Here is a 20,680-nt window from a genome sequence, read left to right on the forward strand (position 1 = left end):
TCTTAAAAAAACCTTGATTTTTAAAGAGGAAAGATGCGTAGGTGAAAATTTATCAAAAGATAGAAAATTAAGGCAGGAGAAAAAATAAAATTATTGGTTAGAGGTAAGGTAAAAACCCCAGGTTTTACAAAAATTTTAAATCTTCGACAGTTCATTATGCGGAACTGAACGGCATCGTAAAGCAGAACAAAATTTTTTGCAATCTTCGGTTTAATTCCGAACGTATCATTCATTCAATAAGTCGTTTATTTTACTCACGTGGGCCCGTCTCTATGTATCAGGATGACGTCACTAACTTAATCATGTCGAACTTGCGAGATGCAAGTCGCAGAGTAATCTTCGTGGTACGTACCGTCATACTCCGTTGTCATATGATGAACTAGATACCTTTGCTATGCGAATTCCATAGTATCTCATGCTTGGCCTACAGATAACATTTTAATATTCAGATATTTCACGTTAAAATATATTTATTCAACCAATACCATTAGAATGTATGCTGCATGATGTTATTGAATTTCCAATGTGGTTTACGGTTTATTGTATAATAAAATTCGTATTACTTCAACATTTCCCTCGACCGAGAATTTGCTATATTTGAAAAATTTTTGTTGACCAAATTACATTTGCTTCGTACATGATCTGCGCTCGGGCATTGAAATATTCAACGACGACGACGAATTTATTTATACAGCATATTGAACACATAAAATATTACTTTAATTACCGTACTTGTAACGAAGACAATATACTTAAAGATAAATAAAAAAGTAAAGAAGAACATTTTACTACGATAAACTACTTAATTGTATTTAAGATCCCGTAATAATCGCAACTTACTAAATCAATTTTAAAAACTGTTTATTTTTCTATTGTTTAAATAGAAAATTATGCTTCTCCACGACGACAACGCTAAACTGTGTTCACTGGAACCCTTAATTACGACATTTATTAACGTAGCGTCGTAACCTCGGTACCTATATAAAAGTAGTGTACTATTAACTCTTTATTAGGTATATAATATTCAATTATATTAAATAAGTACGTCGGTAAGACTTCGTTCTGAGTTTAATTCATCTATTTAGAGTTTGATTTATATAACAAAATTTAAAAAAAAAAACGTTCTAAATCTGAAGATATGAAATGACAGTTTGTAAATCGAAATATACATGTGATCTACATGTGATATGTAAATTAATATACATGTGATCTTAGGTGTCGAGTCAGTGTTACTAAACACTGCGCCATATCTCTCGCCGAATCTTTAAATTATTGGTAGTCGCATAAATACTAGTACTATATTAATGTTTTAGAAACAAAACAATTTAATATTTTCTACATTGAATACAATTTTCAAATATTTCATTGTTATCGAATTTTTAAGTAACAATTTTTATACGTACCTGATCGTAATTGGAAGGAGAAATTATTAATATCGTCAGCTTATTGTATTTATTGACTCTGAAAATATAATTAGCTTTATAACAAATATTGTTATTGGAGATAATTAGCTTTCTACACTGCAGTTTAATATCAGATTAAACCCTCTTTTAAAATTATTTGTGCTTTTTTTTTCTAGATAATATGAAAGCTTCAAGGAGTTTGTGGAAATTTATATAGAAAATAACTTTCCGAGGTGTATCTTTTGTTTTTATATTGAGAAAGTGGGTGTTCTAGTTGCTCAATTAAAGTGCAATTAAAAAGCTTGTTTTTCTATACTATAACGTTTTATAATTCATTGTTCGTAAACTTATAACTAAGTAGTCAAGCTAATAATTACTGAATTAATTCACTTTGACATGCTATAATTGTAAATGTTTTCTGATTTGCGATTGATACTTGGATATGCCAAAGACACAACAAATAACTTATAAATATGTTTATTCGTCATACGTAAAAGTCAAAATTTGTCCTAAATCCGTGTATTATAGTCGTGTTTTACAGACAAACAGAATATTGATGATATTATAATGTGTAATTGTAATCAAATGGTATAATGGTAATGTAATTCATTATCAATAAACTGAAATTGCAGCGTTTAAAAGATAGTATATAAATAGTAGTACGTGTTTTACGTAAATATTACCTAAAAGAAAATTCCTTTTCTTCACAAATGCTCCTGGGAATAGAAAATAACAAGGAAGTACTCAGAAACTCCTTTGAATCAGTTACAAAAAAAGAACGAAAACCACTTCGTCTTTGCGTCTGTGAGATCGATCGCCAGGGAATGTTTGAAACAGAAATTGCCGATATTGCATGAGATTCTCTTGCAGATCGCCTAAAAGTATCGAAATATTGCACCGAACAAGAATAATTACTTTCGTTTTAAAATATATTATTTTAAGATATTGTTTGAACGTTGAAACTACTTATTCTATATATCTATTGCGTATTTTAAATGAATACAATCTATGCTCAATTAATAAATTGCAAGAATAAATAATTTAGTATCTACGACACTGTAATTTTTGTAGTGAAATTTCTTGATTATCGTTTTAATTTGGAAGCCAATGAAACGTAAATGCATCACGACAAAAAGAAAAACCATTTTTTTTATTAAGTATCGTTTCTATGGTGTGTGAAATGCTTACATATCCACACTTTTAAATCAAAAGCAGATCATCGATTAGGATATGTTAACTTTGCACGTGATCGCGTTATTGAGTCTTAAGTACAACTTTGTACATATAACGTTATCTCACTCTTTGTACCTTTTTATACAAAAAGTGTATCTTATGTCTCTTGTCGAAAAGGGTTCCTAGCTAAATATTGCCTTGGTGTATAAAAATATTCCTAAATTTTTATTAAAAAATATATAGCCAATGACTATCTAAAACGACTTGGAAGATATAATGGACGAATAGTTTGACGTGCTTTCTATGGAATAGTGGGTGCCAAATTCTTCTGAGTTTAAGAGAGTTTCTTAACATTAGGTTGTCTTTATATTAGGTTGGACAGTATGTCAGCTAATAAAATCATGGTTTTAAGCGTGAATTTTATTTTGAGAGACATATTATTTTAAATATATTGCATTAAAAATAAAAAGGCATTAACGTCACATAAAGATTACATATATTAATTTCGAAATGTAAATATTTTACGTTCATTTGTGTGAATTTTGTACAACTTTTAATGAAATGGACCAACTGCGAGGTAGCTAGTGAAATTTTATCGAAAAAGTAAAACTAAAATGAAATTGTCGAAATTCGACGTCAGTTGTAAATTCGTTAGTTATTTTCGTTTAATTTTCGAATACCCAGCTTTAAGATCAAATATGTTGATAGATAAAACAGTAGATGTATTCATTGGCATACGGAGGCTTCAAATTCTTGTATTGAATTCATTTCGAAACCATGAATGGCATTTCGTAATTATCTTTAACGTATTTGAAATTTAACTGCCACGGTGTGGGTGTGCCGACTAAAATTGGATTGCTAAAGTGCAGCTTACGTATCTCAGTCGTGTCGGTGTCACAGTGTTAGTACGTGTAATTACCTGCGGCTCAACTCGAGGCAGTCGTCCTTAATCCCACACTACGTTAAAGTAAATAAGGGTCACTTCGCTTTTACGGGTCTCTCTAGAAAAGTGCAATGATTTTAAAGTAACACCTTTTTCTGATTTGATAGATTTTCAAGGTGCACTGGTATTGTTTTAATAAATCTTGCTTAGTATATAGAAAAATATAAATCTCAAATTATTTAAAAAAAATAATATTGTCTTTTAATATTCGCGTTATTATGAAGATGAATAATCAAAGTATATGTATAGAAATTCAGATTGTATTCATCTGAAATTCTATATATATATATATATATACTCAAATGTTATCTTATTGAACAAAATATGTCAATTGTAAGAACATCTCTAGAAATTCTTACAATTTGTTTAAATTTTTAAGTCGTTTTATACGATAGTTATTTTAGATGAACTTAATTGGTTATTAAATATATCAAATTTCTTCGTGGCAAACACGATGAGACTAATTGAGCCACATTATTGAAAAGATATGAAAGTCTTCGACTGACGTACCTAAATATAAAATGAAATAACAATTACATATTTAATGTTTCTGCAGTCGCAATAAAGCATAGAACAAATTTAATATCCAAAGTAAAATAAAAATACATGACAAATGGCGCTAAACCGACCGAACGAATGTTTCGTTTAATTTTAATATAATCAGAATTTTTGTCACGGAACAAACACATTTTATTTAAATAAATCTCAAGAAATTAACAAAATCTATCTGCTTCATCTGTTGTTTGCAGTTTTTAGTAACGTGATTGATTTTCTCTTTGTGTTCAAGCTATCATTGTTACCACACTTCCAGCCTTTGTCACGTTGGCATCGACAATTCTGTGTCGTCTTTGACTGTTCGAAGCTTCATTGTTATATGGAGAACAAAGTGATTTGTCGATGACATTTGTGGTTTGACCATATTGGTAATAACATTTACAGTAGCTATATAATATAATAATTTAATAAATTAACTCTATTGTTCGAGTCTTATCACTATGATGATGGTCTAGAACAATACAGTTAATTCAAGTATTATGATAACAACGGCATCATTGATCTACTGGCTAGTATAAAATGCTGCTGATTTCGAGCTCCGGACTAAAATTCCCAATTTTTTCCGTCGAAAAATTCTCAGTAGCAGCTCGAAATTTAAAAGTTGGTACTGCTTACACTTTCATGCCTCATAAGGCGGGTTAGTTCTGCGCGTATTTTATTTGCGGACGATTCGAATTCTCCGTCCCATCGAATTATAAGAGTATACTTGCACAAATTTGTGCACTATAATACGTCCTGAGCAACTGGATGGTCTCTCTTGAGAATATCGCCGTGGCAGGAATAGGTCAAGAACACGTCACATTATGATATATTAGCGATATATAAACCCATTTTTTTCTACATCTATTCGTATTATATTTATCAATTTGATTTTAAACTAAATTAATGTGAACTGTAGCATTCAAAAGTTTGCTTATTAATGTTCATATAAATTCAAAAATGTATCATACGTGCAATGAATCTACAATGATTTCTGATTAAAAAAATGAATAATTAAAACTAGGTACTTTATCGATTTAGCAGAATAGTACATATAAAGAAAAGTTTCTTTATGTTAACTTCGCCATGCATCGTATGACTTTGTTGTACCTATATAAGTAGTAGAATTTTACATTCATAGAAATTGATTTATTATATAATTCAAGTCGATTTTTGATGTTTAATGAAATGTTCCAGTGGTTCTGAAACACAAATTTAAAAAATGGGGTGTTAAAATCAGAAAAGCATCACTGAATTTTCATGAGTTCAATTTATGTTTATAATTCAGTTTCGAAGAAATCTATTCCATGTATTACGTAACACGATTTGAAGCATTTTTTTTTAATTGACAATAACTCTTGGAGATAGTAGCAGCGTCACCAGGCGTCAGTGGGCGAGTCGTAGAAGACTCTGCTGGAATGATTGAAGTAGCGTACTAGAATAATCTTTATATCTCATCGAAAGGCTTAAGGTTAAAGGCCTTATTCCACCAACGATACAAAACAATTCGTAAAGTTCGCTTCAAATATCAATTTAAATTACCTTTATATGATACAGTTCAAGTGGCTATAATTGTGATACAATCCTTCCTTGTAGACCGCTATTTATTAGTGAAAACGGAATCAAATCCTTTGAGTGATTTAGAAGAAGATAGCTGAAAACAGATTAGAATATAATGTATGATGATTCATAACAATTTAATTATAAAAGGCCTTTATTTAATCGATTAAATATGTACATTTAAATGTATAATACCCGTAAATGGCAATACTGCTCTAGGAGTAAACATCTTATAATTGACTTATTTATGCATAGCTATTGGGTTATATGCCCTGACAATTAACTAGAAAACTCCGTGCTTAAGTGCACTAGAAGCATGAAAACGTGCGCCTACCCTCGTAACTACTGCATTAAGAGGGAACGTTAAACATATTCTGCAACAAGAATTGTTTTTTAACTCTTACATTAGATTCGTTTAGGATAATTGCCTACCACTTTAGTCATTTGCTCGCGAAAATCTAGTTGTAAGTATTAAAGAAACCACATCAGCATGTGGTTTTTAATGTTGACTAGACAAGGGCGATATTCGTAGTCAGGTCAATGAAAAGTTTTTGGTTTTCTAACGACAAGAGTAACAACTTGGTTCTGCGCCTGAACTGTTTTCGTTCGTGTCGGACCTGCCATCGTGATCGGATTATGAGAGTAAGTGAGTGGAGAATGCATGTGCATGCGCTCACAATTGTGCACTGTAATAAGTACAGTGTAGATCACGTGCACAGTATCTGTGATAAAATATGAGTTATTAAGCAACGCATACAGCATTTTGTATTTTTAGGCTCGTATATAATAATGGGTAAAATTTTATCTCATAACATATTTTTATTATTATGTATACCTAATTCAATAACAATAGAATGCCGTGTGAGGCCATCTCCCCACATAGCCAATCTAATAAATAACCTAGGGCTAATACATATTATCGCATGCTCGCCGCCTTTTTTATGCGTTCGTTTAAAAGTTTAATAAAAACCTCTTTTCTTTTCTCTTTTGTATTCAACCCTAGAATATTCTCCTCCTATTGCCATTTATCGACAGGGCATCCGCATGACGTACACAAACAAAATCGTATACCTTAGTTCCTGAACATATAAATTTTTATATGTACCTATCTAATAAAATTTAGAAATATTTTATTTCGTTTTGCATAAGAAATATACAGCAAAGATAAACCGAAGGTTCATCAAATTCAAGGTCACGTGAATCAGAACCGGAGATTGTTGGGCTCGAATACGTGTAGGCACCACTGACATTTTATGTGCTACATTTATGACCAGTCGCGGGCTCGATGGAAATGGAAGAAAACATCGTTAGAAAACTCTGCAACATTCATAAGTAGGCTCAGAACTTAACTGTTAAATACTAAAACCTTAATAGTAATAATTCAAAACAATTAAATTACTCATTATTTTATTTGTGTCATTTTATTTATTTAACTGTCACCTTCGCTAACAAGATCACATTTAAAATATATTCTAACAACGGTTGTAACCCCTCTCCTCTCCTCACCTCACCTCACCTCACCTCACTGCAACTGTCTACTTCACTCCGCTTACAATCTCTTTTCTGCTCAACTGATAATATCACCGTTAATTTACGCCTCAAATAGCCCAGCAGTGGTTAATTTTACAGACAGGTATTTTATTGGAGACATTATAAAATTGCAATTTTTACAATACCAGTACCGATACAGACCTTTTGACAGCTAAGGATTTTTTAAAAAAAATTACATTTCACATATACAACAAATCTGGGTTACGAAACACGTAATACGTAAACACTTGATTAGGTTTATATTAAATTCAGCTTAGCAGTTTTTTTACTATAATAAATGCATTAAAGTAGATGAGAAAAATCCGGGTGGCGAAACCTGGATGTTGTGGGCTGATAAACCACGCTTAACACCCACATAACTTCTGACATAATTTATTTATATTAGCTTCACTTATAGCTAACGAAGTTAGTATGTAAACAAGTCTAGTCGATTTTAACCTATTTTAAACTTGCAAGTAATTCAAATGATAATACAATAATTTGGTTAAACGGAGCGGTTCTGATGAGCTAGGTTAATAAGAGTGGCAATTGCTAACAAATCCATCATTGAAATCTATATTATTTTCAATGAAGCAGTCTCATTCGTGTCTCCATCATAGGTGACATCGGTAGAATATTTTTCACGTAACTAGGGCAAATACATGCATGTATCTCGTGCTAACAAACTTTACTAAACATTTTACTTTATAGATTATGTGGAACAATTTATAGGGAATTTTATGCACACAGATTTTATACCTTCGACATCTCTTTGGTATATAACTTATTAAATATTAAATTCATAATCTGCTGTAAACGTTGTACATTCGTTTCTCGAAGATTTAATTATTACTTTAAAGGTAAAGGATACCTAACATAATAATTCTTTACTACATTCGATGACATCCAAGAAATTGCCTGCAAAATGTAATAGCTATTGAATGTATATTGCTTTTACTGCACAATATTGAGCAGGAAAGGTTAGTGATGTGATGAAGTTTGAAAAATATTATGATTATATCTTAGTGACTATTATCTACAGTGTATGTAGAGACTTTCATTATCATTAAAACATTAACACCTTTGGTATAAGCCCTATTTCTAAACATTAACTGTTCGAAGTGAACATTTTAGCAATATAGTGTTGGTGACGGGAACATATATGATTATAATATACTAGCTATTCACCATTTTAAAATATCTTACATTATACTGTATAAAAAATATAAAAAAATCTTTAACTTGAGTTTATTCAAATCAGTTAACTGAATTAAAGTAACTTCTCTTCGTCCTCGGGCAAAAGTATTTGTACAAGTCGTACTTTTTAAGTTACAGTTAGTTAGTGTCTGAAATATAACTTTTGACAGAAGTTAGGTTTCATCGAAACCATAGTAATAAATTTTTTACACAAACTACATGTAAAAAAATCACAAGTAAAAGCAAAACCTATGGCACAGGACTTTGTAATATAATTACTGCAGAGATTACATTTGTGATGACGTTTATTTCCCGTTTAAGAATATTAAATTCCTAATAGTTAAATCTTTTCCTTCGCCAATGCTTTAAAACTTAGATAAAATCTTTATTTAAACTGGGAGTGCATGGAAAATGCAGCATAAACATTTTACTACTTTAGATTTAAAATATATTGGCACATGAATAATAAGTTGAAATTTTGAACCGAGAATTAGATGCGGACGACCGAGTTTACAACTGTGCCAAATTTTAACGTCAAGATTTGGAGAAAAATGAATGTGTTCAGACAGATATATAACAAAGTCTATTCATGAGGGCTGTTTTTTACCCTTTTTGGCACAGAATTCTAAAATACAAAGCGTTTTGCAGTATTGACGTATAGTAATGTTGAGTGAGGGCGTTGAATAAATTACGACAGCGTTGAACCAGTCGACTCGTTTTTATTTTCAAATACGTGAAACATTTACAGGAAATTTTATTTCATGTAACTAAGTTTATTTAAAAAATGGAAGAAATAAAAACCAAGCAAGCTCTGAGAGTTATAGGTAGAAGCTTTCATATTGTATTACCATAATACTGTCAAGAGAATTTGGAGAGCTTTGTTAACGAACTGAATAATTACTCTAATGATCGCCGGCACTTCGAGCAAACGAATGGAACAGGTTCAAACAAAAAGTAACAACAGTATTAGGACAAAATACATTTAATCCAGTGTTTTAATGTGAAATAAAATACATCTGTAGAATATCTCGTCTACTCATTAAATAGTTTGTATTTTATCTTCCAAATTATGTATAGGTAAAAGTAACAGAAAGGCGCTCGGCTTAAACTAAAAATGTCGCGACATCATGCTCAAATGCCCGTTAATTGCGTCATAATAACAGATATTCATGAAGCTGTAGAGCCAACTGAAGCAGACGTGACTAGCATTATTAAGTATGACCGACCTCTAACTTAAAATGGTAGCCGTCAACGTACATATGTACGTGTATCAACTGTCAATACAGAAGGTCTATTGCATAATAATATGAAATAGAAATTAAACTGAAAAAAGTGAAAGCATTAACTGCAGCTCTATTGTTTTATAGCGATTCAAGGTGAAATAAAGGGGAATGATATTTGATGAGATTGCTTGCCTGCCGTTACTTTACTACTCCAGTCAAGTTTTTTATTATAAGGTTTATTCGAATATTTTAAAATTTTAGAACATAGAGAAGGAAATTAATTCATCCTTAATATGAACAGTTTGATAATGTTTTATTTGTTATGGAAATGTGGTTGATTAACATTATGCGAGATATAAATTAAGTTGAAATGTGTTGGGAAACGTTGGAAAGCGTCTTTCCTCAAAATATTAAATGCAAATGTTTGATTTAATATGCAGTGGCACGTTTTCCTTCGCTGACGTATCGCCTATTCGATTTTAATAGTAGTCGTGCCCTCCGATTTCTCGTTAAACTATTTCGGTGAATCGCAACTCAACGTTTGAATATTATATGTATAAATCACCTTAGCTATTGATCCTATGGCGTCAAAAATAACGTCTGAAAATAAACCATTCACGCTTCATTTGTTTTGTGACGTATTTAATATGCGTACGTGTTGCCATGTCTACGTCTTTGAAAAAAACTTGTGCAATAAATAAAAAATGCTTCGAATTGTTTTTAGTATATTTTATTATAATAGGAACTATAGATATTTCATGTGTTTTTTTTAATAATATAAATCTCGTGCTACGCTGTGTAGGAAATCAAAGTATCTTGGTTGATATCCTGGAATGTCTAAAATATAAATAGAATAATATATCTACCATAAGAATTAAGTTCCGAAAAATGTCCTTAAAAAAGAGTGGAGTAAAGAGTAATAAAATGGATTTAATAAAAAAAAAAAAACGAACTAAATAATTTCTTGCATATAGTTAAACTATAAACTGACAAATAAAATTTAAATACTAACAATACCCAATCAGATATTTTTGTAGTCACTGTTTAGGTTGTAGCAGACTTTTCTGTCTAGTCTGCTTTTGACTAAAATCGACATTAACTATATATTTTCCAAATTGAAAAAAAAAGATTCAGGTATATCAATCGGCGAAGCTATCAAAGAACATGCATACAAAACGATATAGGCTTGAACTGATTACTTCGAAACATAGATTTTTAAATATTTATTATAGATCTATTCACTCACGAAGGTGCGCCCCTCCACGGTGATGAATTATTATAGACGTGCTTTAGTATGAGTGAGAGACGCTAACAAGATGTCTTAGTGTGCGTGACAACAGTAAAGAAAACGGAAGAATACAAATAGATTATATTCGTTATGTTTATTTAATTAAAATAATATTTAATTTAATGTGGAGAGGCGCTGAGTGTGTGAGTGGCATTTAGGGTAAAAGTGCAACGTTATAAAGGTGTCGTGATGTTGCTATTTTCGCACCTTTACCGGTAGTCGGATGTAAATTTATCGAATTTCCTTTCATACTGCTTCAAGTTGTAATTATTTAAAAAATGGTTTTAAATATTACATATTTAAAACCATTATTTTTCTTAATATTTTTTTATGTAAAATATGGGAGCATCGAAATAAAATTGAATATATTGTGTAAGTAATTAAATATTTCGTTTTTAATTTATTTTCATGTACGTTAGTTTTCGCATTTACTGTTTGAAATCGTTGGATTTACTGCTTTTGAGAGACAACCTATTACTTACTCTTTGTGGCAAATATTGGCACAAAGTAACATTCCAAGATCAAATATACCTATACTCGCTGCACATTCTAATGACACGAAATGCAAATAATACTACTACTTACATTTATTTAATGCGACAAGTTATGTATGATATTTATTTCGGATTAAGTCCTTTGGCACTTGTATACAATAAAAATTTTTAATGTAGGTATATACTAGTATGATTGATACGCGTAGGAATATCTGCGACCAGAAAAATCTGTAGCTTTTTGTTTAAATATTATTGTAATTTTGCGTTATACAATTGTTAGGAAATAAAATAAAGAAGATGGAATAGAATAAAAAGAAGAACTGAGTAAAGAATAGAGAAAATTTTCTGGCCGTGTTTTTTTCTAATTTATGGTAATGTTTGTACCTATTAGAATTTATTGTTTGTAAAATTAAACATAGGAATTATTTACGTAAAATTAAATTATTCCTATCCGTTCATTAATATGTTAAGCAAAAGCCGTTCTAAATGACGTGAAATTAATTGACATCAAAAACGGACGAGCGATTCACAATAGCTTGTATCCGGAGCCGTGAGGAGAAATATACCGTCAAATGTTGCTTAACGTCATGTTAAATTCATATAAAAGTTGTAAAAATATTTTGTGCATAAACCTCAAGGGCTCTTTGGAAGAAAATCATTATCTGACTGAACACCTGCGAAACAACATTTATAGGTAAGGTCGTTAGAATTTCATTCTCGCAATTCTCAAGTTCAATTTATTGTCAAAGTTTATATTAACATTAGTAAGTACTTATTATTATTAAGTATTTATTTACTGCATAAACAACCACCGATACGACTAGGGAACCATCAAGAAATAAGCCGACACATTTCTTAAAGGCTGGCGACGCACCTACAAGCCCGGCGTTGCAGATTTCTATTGAAACAATATGGGCTTACATTACATTAACAGCCTGTAAATTTATCTTTGAGGAGAAAATTTGGCGCATATTCCACCACGCTGCTCCAATGCGGGTTAGTGGAATACACATGTGGCAGAATTTCGTTGAAATAAGACACAAGCTGGTTTCCTCACGATGTTTTCCTTCACCGCCGAGCACGAGATGAATTATAAACACAAATAAAGCACATGAAAATTCAGTGGTGCTTGCCTGCGCTTGAACCCGAAATCATCGGTTAAGATGCACGCGTTCTAACCACTTGGCTATCTCGGCTATACACACTCACTCCATTCAAATTCTGGGAGCCTGGGAAGAAGTTGTCTGTTCGTATTATTAATTGTTTTGCTTAATAAATAGCTATAACATGTGTAAGATAGCTAAAGATGTGGATTCAAGCCCGGGCAAGCGTGATTGAACTTTTATATACTTACTTTTGTAATATATGATTCATCTCAGGCTCGGCGTTGAAGAAAATAATTGCGAGGAAACAACACAACACAGAAAATTTCCACATGTGAATCCAAACTTTCTTAAAGCCCTCCTCCGCTTTAGCTTTCTACTACTACTTTTTATATTCAGAGTTATAAAGAAATAAATGAAACTGTTCCTACTTATCTGACAACGAAATATAATGTTGATATTGAAACGAAAATTCATATCAGTCCCCACATACTATACATATATACGTACATTTTTACGTTCATGCAATCTACATGCCCTTCCGTGCTTGAATAATGTTACGTGTCAGATCGCTAAAAGCTTACATTGTTAAATATTAATCCTACCTATACAACTACATATTTTATTTTATGAAAATGTTATGGAGAAAATACAAGTATGTATATTGCATAATTATATACCTACAAATACAGTTTGACTTGTACGTCTTAGACCAGCGGTTAGTCTAAATACTACTTTGGTACCTACTAAAATAAAAATTAATTAAGGGGGCATATTCCTATTCTATGTAGATTTATTGTGGGGTGGGATTGATCTTATTATCAAAAATATCTAATAGTAAAAATAAGGGATTCTTTGAAATTGAAATATTTCGCAAAAATGAACATACAATTACTTAAATAAAAAAAAATATATATATAAATATGTTGTATTGTTTTTTATAAGGTAATCAATATATTTTAATGAAAATTATTTTTTAAAGTCTTGATCATTTCATAGTACAAAGTACAAAGGCTGTCCCTATGTATGCTTAGATCTTTAAAATTACACAACGGATTTTAATGCGGTTTTTTTTTAAATTAATGATTTATTCAAGAGGAAGGTTTTTGTGTATAATACATGCACAATATAGTAGAGAAACACTGATAATTTTAGAGGTTTCTCAAGTGATGTCGTAAATAAACACATTTATTGCGCTTACATTGCAAACGCTGGCCGAACCCTACGAGAATAAATAATGTATATCTTATTACATATATGTAGTGTTCATCTTAAAAAGGTCAAAAAAGTCCGCGATTGGTATATGGTCTATCTCTTAGGGATAACCCACAATAACCACTTTTTATCCTTTACTTTTTACGATTAATAATGGCTTATTTTTGAAGCGATTTTAAGCAATACAGCATTTATTTTTATCCAATTAAGTATTAAATACATTGTGAATTTAATATAGATCAATATGGCCCTTTACAGCATTTAATTTAAATGAATATTTTCGAAGATATTACAGATTTAAAACGCAGGGACATATTGTATTGTCTAATAACTGAATCGTAATCGTTAATATTTAAGTTAAATATTAAGTTGATTCGCGTTGAGATTCAACCCCTACTTACCCATTTAATAAGACATCTTTTTTGTCACCAACGGATCATCGAATGATAACTTTTCATACAATACAATCTGCGTTTGAAATGAAATTTCCACCCAATCACGGTTCCTTATCTGCAACTCGCTAATAATGGTAATCTATTATTGTTTTATGGTCCGTGAGCTGTCTTATACGTACAAATACTACAATAATGTAATAGAAATGCAGTTTGACAGCAAAATCCTTTATACATTATTAGTAGTGTTTAGTATATTGTAAATAAAAGTAACAGCCGCAAATGTTCCACTGGGCTAAGACCTCCTCTACCACTGCGAAGGTTTTGGAGCTTATTCCACCTGCTCCAATGCGAATTAATGGATAGACATGTAAGGTTTCCTAACAATGTTTTCTTTAACCGCCGAAAATTTAAAATTATTACACAAATAAGACACACACACACACACATTAAGCACAGGGATATTCAGTGGTGCTTGAGGTATGAACCCGCAATCATCGTTTGAGTTCCATGCGTTTTACCCCCTGGGCCATTTCGACTCATATTGTAAATAGTTGTGTTGAAAACGATCTGAAAGAATGTATTTGCCCCGTTTGGTCACTTGTCCTTGGATATATGAACTCGTTCAACTCCTCTCTTCTGCCGAGACACAATAGGAGACTTTGATGGGTTGTCTTGTGGCTTTTATCACTTATAAAAGAAAGAGTAATCAAATATCCAAAGCTTGTGACAATTTATCGCCATAGATCACTGTTTAGTATCAGGTATCTGATATAAGCCATGCGCCTTCTATAATACTAGTTAAAAGCCCCAACGATACCTACAATTTCCTTTATAATTCAGTTTCATATTTTAGCTTTACGATTTATCATTATCGAAATATGTATTAGAAGCACGCCTTCGGTACCTGTGACGAGCGCCACGAGGGTGCGCGCTTCGCTTATCTTTATCGTCGTTAAGTCCGTGACATTTCCACGCCCTATGCTTTTGTAGGATTCATATCAATGCCTTTTATTAAAATCGTCGCTGTATAGGCCAATAAATCCGACGAGTAAATAAAAGTCTTATTACTTTTATAATCTCTCTAAGAAGTTTAAATGAAGAATGAACCGGGTAAGTTACTAAAACATGTATTATTTAATGGAGGAGATTTTTATACTTATATTTTGTTATTATTCGCTGCTAGATGGAGCTGCAAACTAATACATACATCAACTTTTATACCGATCAACGGATCGCCATGAGTGTTGGTAAATATACACAGGCGTCACAGCGTTGCCTGGTTTTACCAGTATCATATAAAAAAAAACTATGTTTGCACCTAGCCTTTATTTTTAAATGGTTTTTATTGTACTATCTGTAAACGCATTAACGGCTAACCACGTGATAAATTATAATAGAACTCGGCTTGTTAATAACTTATAAAGTAGGTCGGGTCGCCATATTGTATTGTATCGAAGTTTAGTCTATCACCCGGGAAATGTAACAATTCCCAGGAGATCATTTAAACTTTGAACCATTGGAAAATTATAGAATTAACAATTCACGCGCAGTTACATTCTCAATATTGCTCAAACGTTAAATTTAAATAATATTATAATAACAAACATTACATAAAAAATTTGCAAAAACGATGTCGCATAAACGGAATACTTCAAATACCTACGTATTTTTGATTGCTTTTCAAAAGGCCTTTTGTACGATATTCCATTCGGTGGTGTTCGTAAATAAAGATTGATTGCATGACGGGACCGTTAAAAATAAATTAAAAATAGTTTTTATGTGTGCGTAATATAAATACGTTTTCCTGTAATTTTAAATCTATGAAATAAAGTAAAAAGCGGTAGAGTGCCGCCATCATGGTTTTTTCTTATGGTCTATAAATATATAGGTAGGCAGACGAACAAATAGGCACCTGGTGATACCTGGTCACCACTTATCTTAGAAATATTAACCATTTCTTACATTGCTAATGCGCCACCAACCTTAGGGCGTAAGATGTTATGTCCCTTTGCCTTTAATTACACTCACTCACCTTTCAAACTGCCTGGTTGGCGGAAGAGTATCTGATGAGTGAGTGGTACCTTCCCAAACAGTCTTGTACAATGTGCTGTCACCGGTTTTCGTTTATTCTATCTGCATAGGATTTTCGGCGACAATTACCTCATTAGTACAAAGCAATTAAATTATAATACGTGAACATAGAAAATAGTCTTTTGGTATTTGTTAATAAACTAAAATTGTAAAAGAATGCCACAGTAAAATTAGTTAATATAATCACCCAATAAATGCTGCCACTATCGATTGGTTAGTTAGTTAGGCATAGAAAAGTTAATTATTAACTGTGCGTTTGTATAATAACACGTCTACACGAATTATTTCTAAAATTAAATACATGAAATATCATAAACAAGAAGTTTTAAAAATATTTTGTTCCTACTGTTTTGTCTGTTACTGTCTACGGTTTTCTCGTTAAGTTCCTGATTGAGATGTATCGTATCAGACCACACTCGCTATTTATGCCAGTCGAGAAAAACATAATACGTTCCTAGATCTATAGAGACTAACTTCATGACTGACGTCTTTGTTTATTCTACTTATATTAACTTTGTATAAGAAGTGTTGCTTTAAGTCAGTAACAATAAGATTTACTCGATAAAAGTGTTCACCTTTGTTGATGATTTCTGTTATAAAAATTCAAATCGAGAAGATATTTGTTCATATTGTTTAATGTATTAATATTTTGTTCTAGAAATCAAGATGGGTTGCTTCGTGAGCAAAGATAAACTCACTAAAGAGGATATGGACTTCCTCAAGACGCACACGTCGTACGACGAGACTACCATCAAGGAATGGTATAAAGGATTCAAGGTAAGTAAGAGCGACGGCGCCAGCTGTACGCTCATGCAAGCGTACTGATAGGTCGTTTATTTTGAATTCAAATGATGCTTTAATGTTTGAATATTGTGCGTTCACAGCAAGATTGTCCTAACGGAAGGCTGACCCCGGCTAAATTTGTCGACATGTATAAGATGTTTTTCCCATCTGGTAACGCTGTCGAATTCTGTGATCACGTATTCCGGACATTCGACATGGACAAGAACGGATATATAGATTTTAAGGTAACAAACAAGCGACTAAAACCAATATAATCCATCGCGCGAATTATGCGAATGTTTACTATTTGCTGTGTTTATAATTCTGTTCGTGCATGCAGTTGCGAATTGTATAAATAAATATTGATGTTGCGATGTTACGACATTACCATTTTAATTAAAATTGTTATTTCTATGAGTTATCTGATTTATGTAATATGTACAAAACAGTCGACCGCCCTTGTTTATTGGTTGCTGGGATGTTGCTGTGTATCGAGAATTAATGTTTGTTTTAGGAATTCCTACAAGCGATCCACGTGACCTCCAGTGGAACTCCCGAGGAGAAGCTGAAATGGGCTTTCCGTATGTACGATGTTGATGGAAACGGGGTGATTGATATTCAGGAGATGACAAAAATCGTTCAAGTAAGGCAGAAGATATTATAACAATGTTATTAATCGAAATAATTTTAGTTTTTTTTTTGACTATGTATTTAACTTATTACAGGCTATTTACGATATGTTGGGAGCTTGTTCAAGTAACAGGCCAGCTGATTCGGCTGAAGAGCGCGCTAAGAATATCTTCGCGAAGATGGATGAGAACAACGACGGTCAACTCACCCAGGAGGAGTTCCTCAAGGGTTGTCTCCAAGACGAGGAGCTTTCCAAAATGCTTGCGCCTTAAGGCGTTACTTCTTATCAATTCATAACCATTCTCTCCCTTGTATACCTCAATATGAACCGACGGCGTTATTTTTTTATATTTTACCACTTTAATTTTTAATAGTTGAAAGGCTCATTAAGACTTTGATATTGAATATGATTGATGGATACCCTTATATTTAATTCACCAGATTCGTTTCGTCTCCTCCGGTGCGAACTGCACCATAGTAAAGATTTGATCTAAATATAAAACGCTGACAAGCACGTCTATAATGTCGCTAGTCGTATTAAACTGAAATGTATTATAGCCCGCGATACGTTTGATCTGCGGCTATTGCATTCGATCAACCTAAATCTCAATTCTAAAACCAGCACGATCCGATCTTGTTTATCAAAAGCCGATAGTATTGTTTGCGTCAATATAGACACGCCCAACTTTGATGTATACATTTAAATTCACACAATGAGGATGATCTGTGGAATCGTTATTTTAAATTTTTCTTTTAATGTCGCCGTTGGACGTCCCCCTAATATAAAGTATTATGTCCGAACCATACACTTAATAGGCAATCGTTCTCAAACTATCCTCTCATCGAACTTTAAATTTATCAATGGTTAATTAATGTGCTGCACAAGTATAAACAAATGTCAATCTTACATTATTAAGGCAACAATTAGTATAGTGGTGATCGAACAGAGAAGATCAGATTGATAAATTCAACCGCAGAACCTAACGCATACCGAACACGCATCGATACACACAATCTGATCGCTTCTGTGGAAGTTAAGTCGAATTATATGTAAGTTTTATTATATGCATATTAATAAGTATTTATCGATCTAATGTCGAACATTGGTGTCACATATTTCAAATCTGGTGTTATATCTCCTTATTCACATAGACAGGGAAAGTCATCTTATCCTCTCAGTTTAAAACTGACATTCTAGTATTAGCTGTCCTCGATGGTTTTTGACTATTTAATTCTGACATCGTTCGACTTGAGCTTAAACATATAGACTTCTAGGTAATGGTTTCAGTCGCTCTTTAATTTTATATTCTTCGATATTACATTCCTCTACTGTGCCTTCTAGTTCCTGATATAATAGGTTTTTACTCTCTTCTCTTGTTTTTGTTTCGACTATTTGCTTCGTTCCAAGCGATATCGGCTATGTTAAATTGTTTCGGATAAAAATAACGCCAAATTCATGCACAAGTCTCCTTCCAAATTGTAGTTAAGGAACAAAATTTCTAGTGTATCCTAGTCCCCATATCTTTTAGATTGTATATTTATTAGACGGTAGAGTAATTAAAATTTATGAAAAAGCTGTAATTATTTTTTAAATATGCCATATTGTTTGATGGGGTCGCGAATTATGGTTTTGTTGTATTTAAATGGTTATTAGTTTTCAGTGCACGATTATTGGAATATAATAAAGAATAGCTATGATATCTTTCCGCACAATTAAAAAACATAATAATAAATATCGACTAAAATACATGTAATAGGGAAATATTGTATTAAACAGGTTTGGGTGCTAGTAAAGTATTAGATAAATCGTAATTTTGTAATAAATATATAAAATGTTTAAAAAGTTTGTAGACATTTTTAATATTTGAATATAACATGATTTTGATCAATATTGTCCGATATGTATAATGTATGCACTGAAAACTAAAAAGAAAATGTTTTTCTTGCCTAAGATTACATTCCATGAGTTTTGTTGACGTAAGTTTTTATCCTTTCCTTTTTGTATATCGGTTTCATCTATAATTCATAAACTCATATTTTAAACAAACTAATCTTTGTAAATCTTAATATCGTTAATGTAAGTGAAAACCATATTAACGATGCATTAATTCGGTATTTAAATGATATTAAAATAAATGTAACTTAAAAATTGAAACGGACAATTAATATTTTTAGGAGTAAATTAAATTTAAAACTAGTACTATTTTCAAATTAAAAACTTTAAAAATGTATCCTTTTTGGATCATAATAAATACACTATAAAATCAGCATCGCGACCCAAGCTCCCGTATAACGTTTTATTTCTCTTTTCATTATAATAAATATATAATATTAATAAATTAAAAAAAAGGTTTTACTAGATTTCTCTATTAAAAGCTAATGCACAACTCTATTTCAATTTAAAACACAAATAACTTTTGTGTCTATACTTATAATCTTGGCTCAAATGTTTATTCCTAATATGCTTATAAGGTTATCTAATTGTTTTATGTCTGTAATAATTTGTTCCTCAGATTTGACTTAATTAGAACTGGCATTAAACCATTTTTTAATGATAACATGACGTAGTAAATGACTACACTTAATTTCTCGTAGATCTGCCTATGATTTTTAACTTCGAAATTGGTTCAAATATAAGATATTGCAGTTCATATAGTTTACCATTTTGGCTCTTTGGACTACGACAAATACATATTCTACTATGCCCTTGTGTTCTGAGGATTTAGCAGTACTGTATTTGACCTTGAATTATATTATAATAAATTCAGTTTTACAGAGTAATTGAGTTGATATTTAAGATTTCTTTTGTTTTTATTTATTTAGAAAAACCTTGATCTAAAACTATTAATAAGAATTAATTTAAAAATAATTAAACATATGATTGCAATATTTATTCAGTATACGACGCTCATGTGAAGTAAAATTTTAGTCAAATTAATTTGTTTTGTATTTTTTTAAATCAAAGCAAATATTATTTAGTCATAATTTATTTTTGTCAAATATTGCGCTGCTTAAATTAATGTATATCGTATGTTTGTTTTGTTAAATGCTCTTGTTAAAGTTTATATGCCAAATAAATTGTAATTATGTAAACCCCTTTGTTAATTTTCAATTATAT

The 20,680-nt window shown here is 31.5% G+C and overlaps 2 protein-coding genes across 3 annotated transcripts in view; both read left to right on the top strand.

Annotated features, from left to right (window-relative positions):
• The window catches only part of LOC125075774 (neuronal calcium sensor 2), a 71,718-nt gene extending 51,245 nt beyond the window's left edge, over window positions 1-20,473 (top strand). For both annotated transcript variants that reach the window (XM_047687515.1, XM_047687513.1), the window contains exons 2-5: window positions 16,808-16,926; window positions 17,034-17,177; window positions 17,447-17,575; window positions 17,658-20,473. In XM_047687515.1, coding sequence (XP_047543471.1) covers window positions 16,816-16,926; window positions 17,034-17,177; window positions 17,447-17,575; window positions 17,658-17,834 — 561 coding nt within the window. In that variant the 5' untranslated portion in view covers window positions 16,808-16,815 and the 3' untranslated portion in view covers window positions 17,835-20,473. The remainder of the gene's footprint in view (window positions 1-16,807; window positions 16,927-17,033; window positions 17,178-17,446; window positions 17,576-17,657) is intronic.
• The window catches only part of LOC125075773 (neurocalcin homolog), a 76,869-nt gene that overhangs the window by 51,605 nt on the left and 4,584 nt on the right, over window positions 1-20,680 (top strand). The window lies entirely within an intron of this gene.

The sequence above is a fragment of the Vanessa atalanta genome, chromosome Z, assembly GCF_905147765.1.
Source record: "Vanessa atalanta chromosome Z, ilVanAtal1.2, whole genome shotgun sequence".
NCBI classification, from domain to species: domain Eukaryota; kingdom Metazoa; phylum Arthropoda; class Insecta; order Lepidoptera; family Nymphalidae; genus Vanessa; species Vanessa atalanta.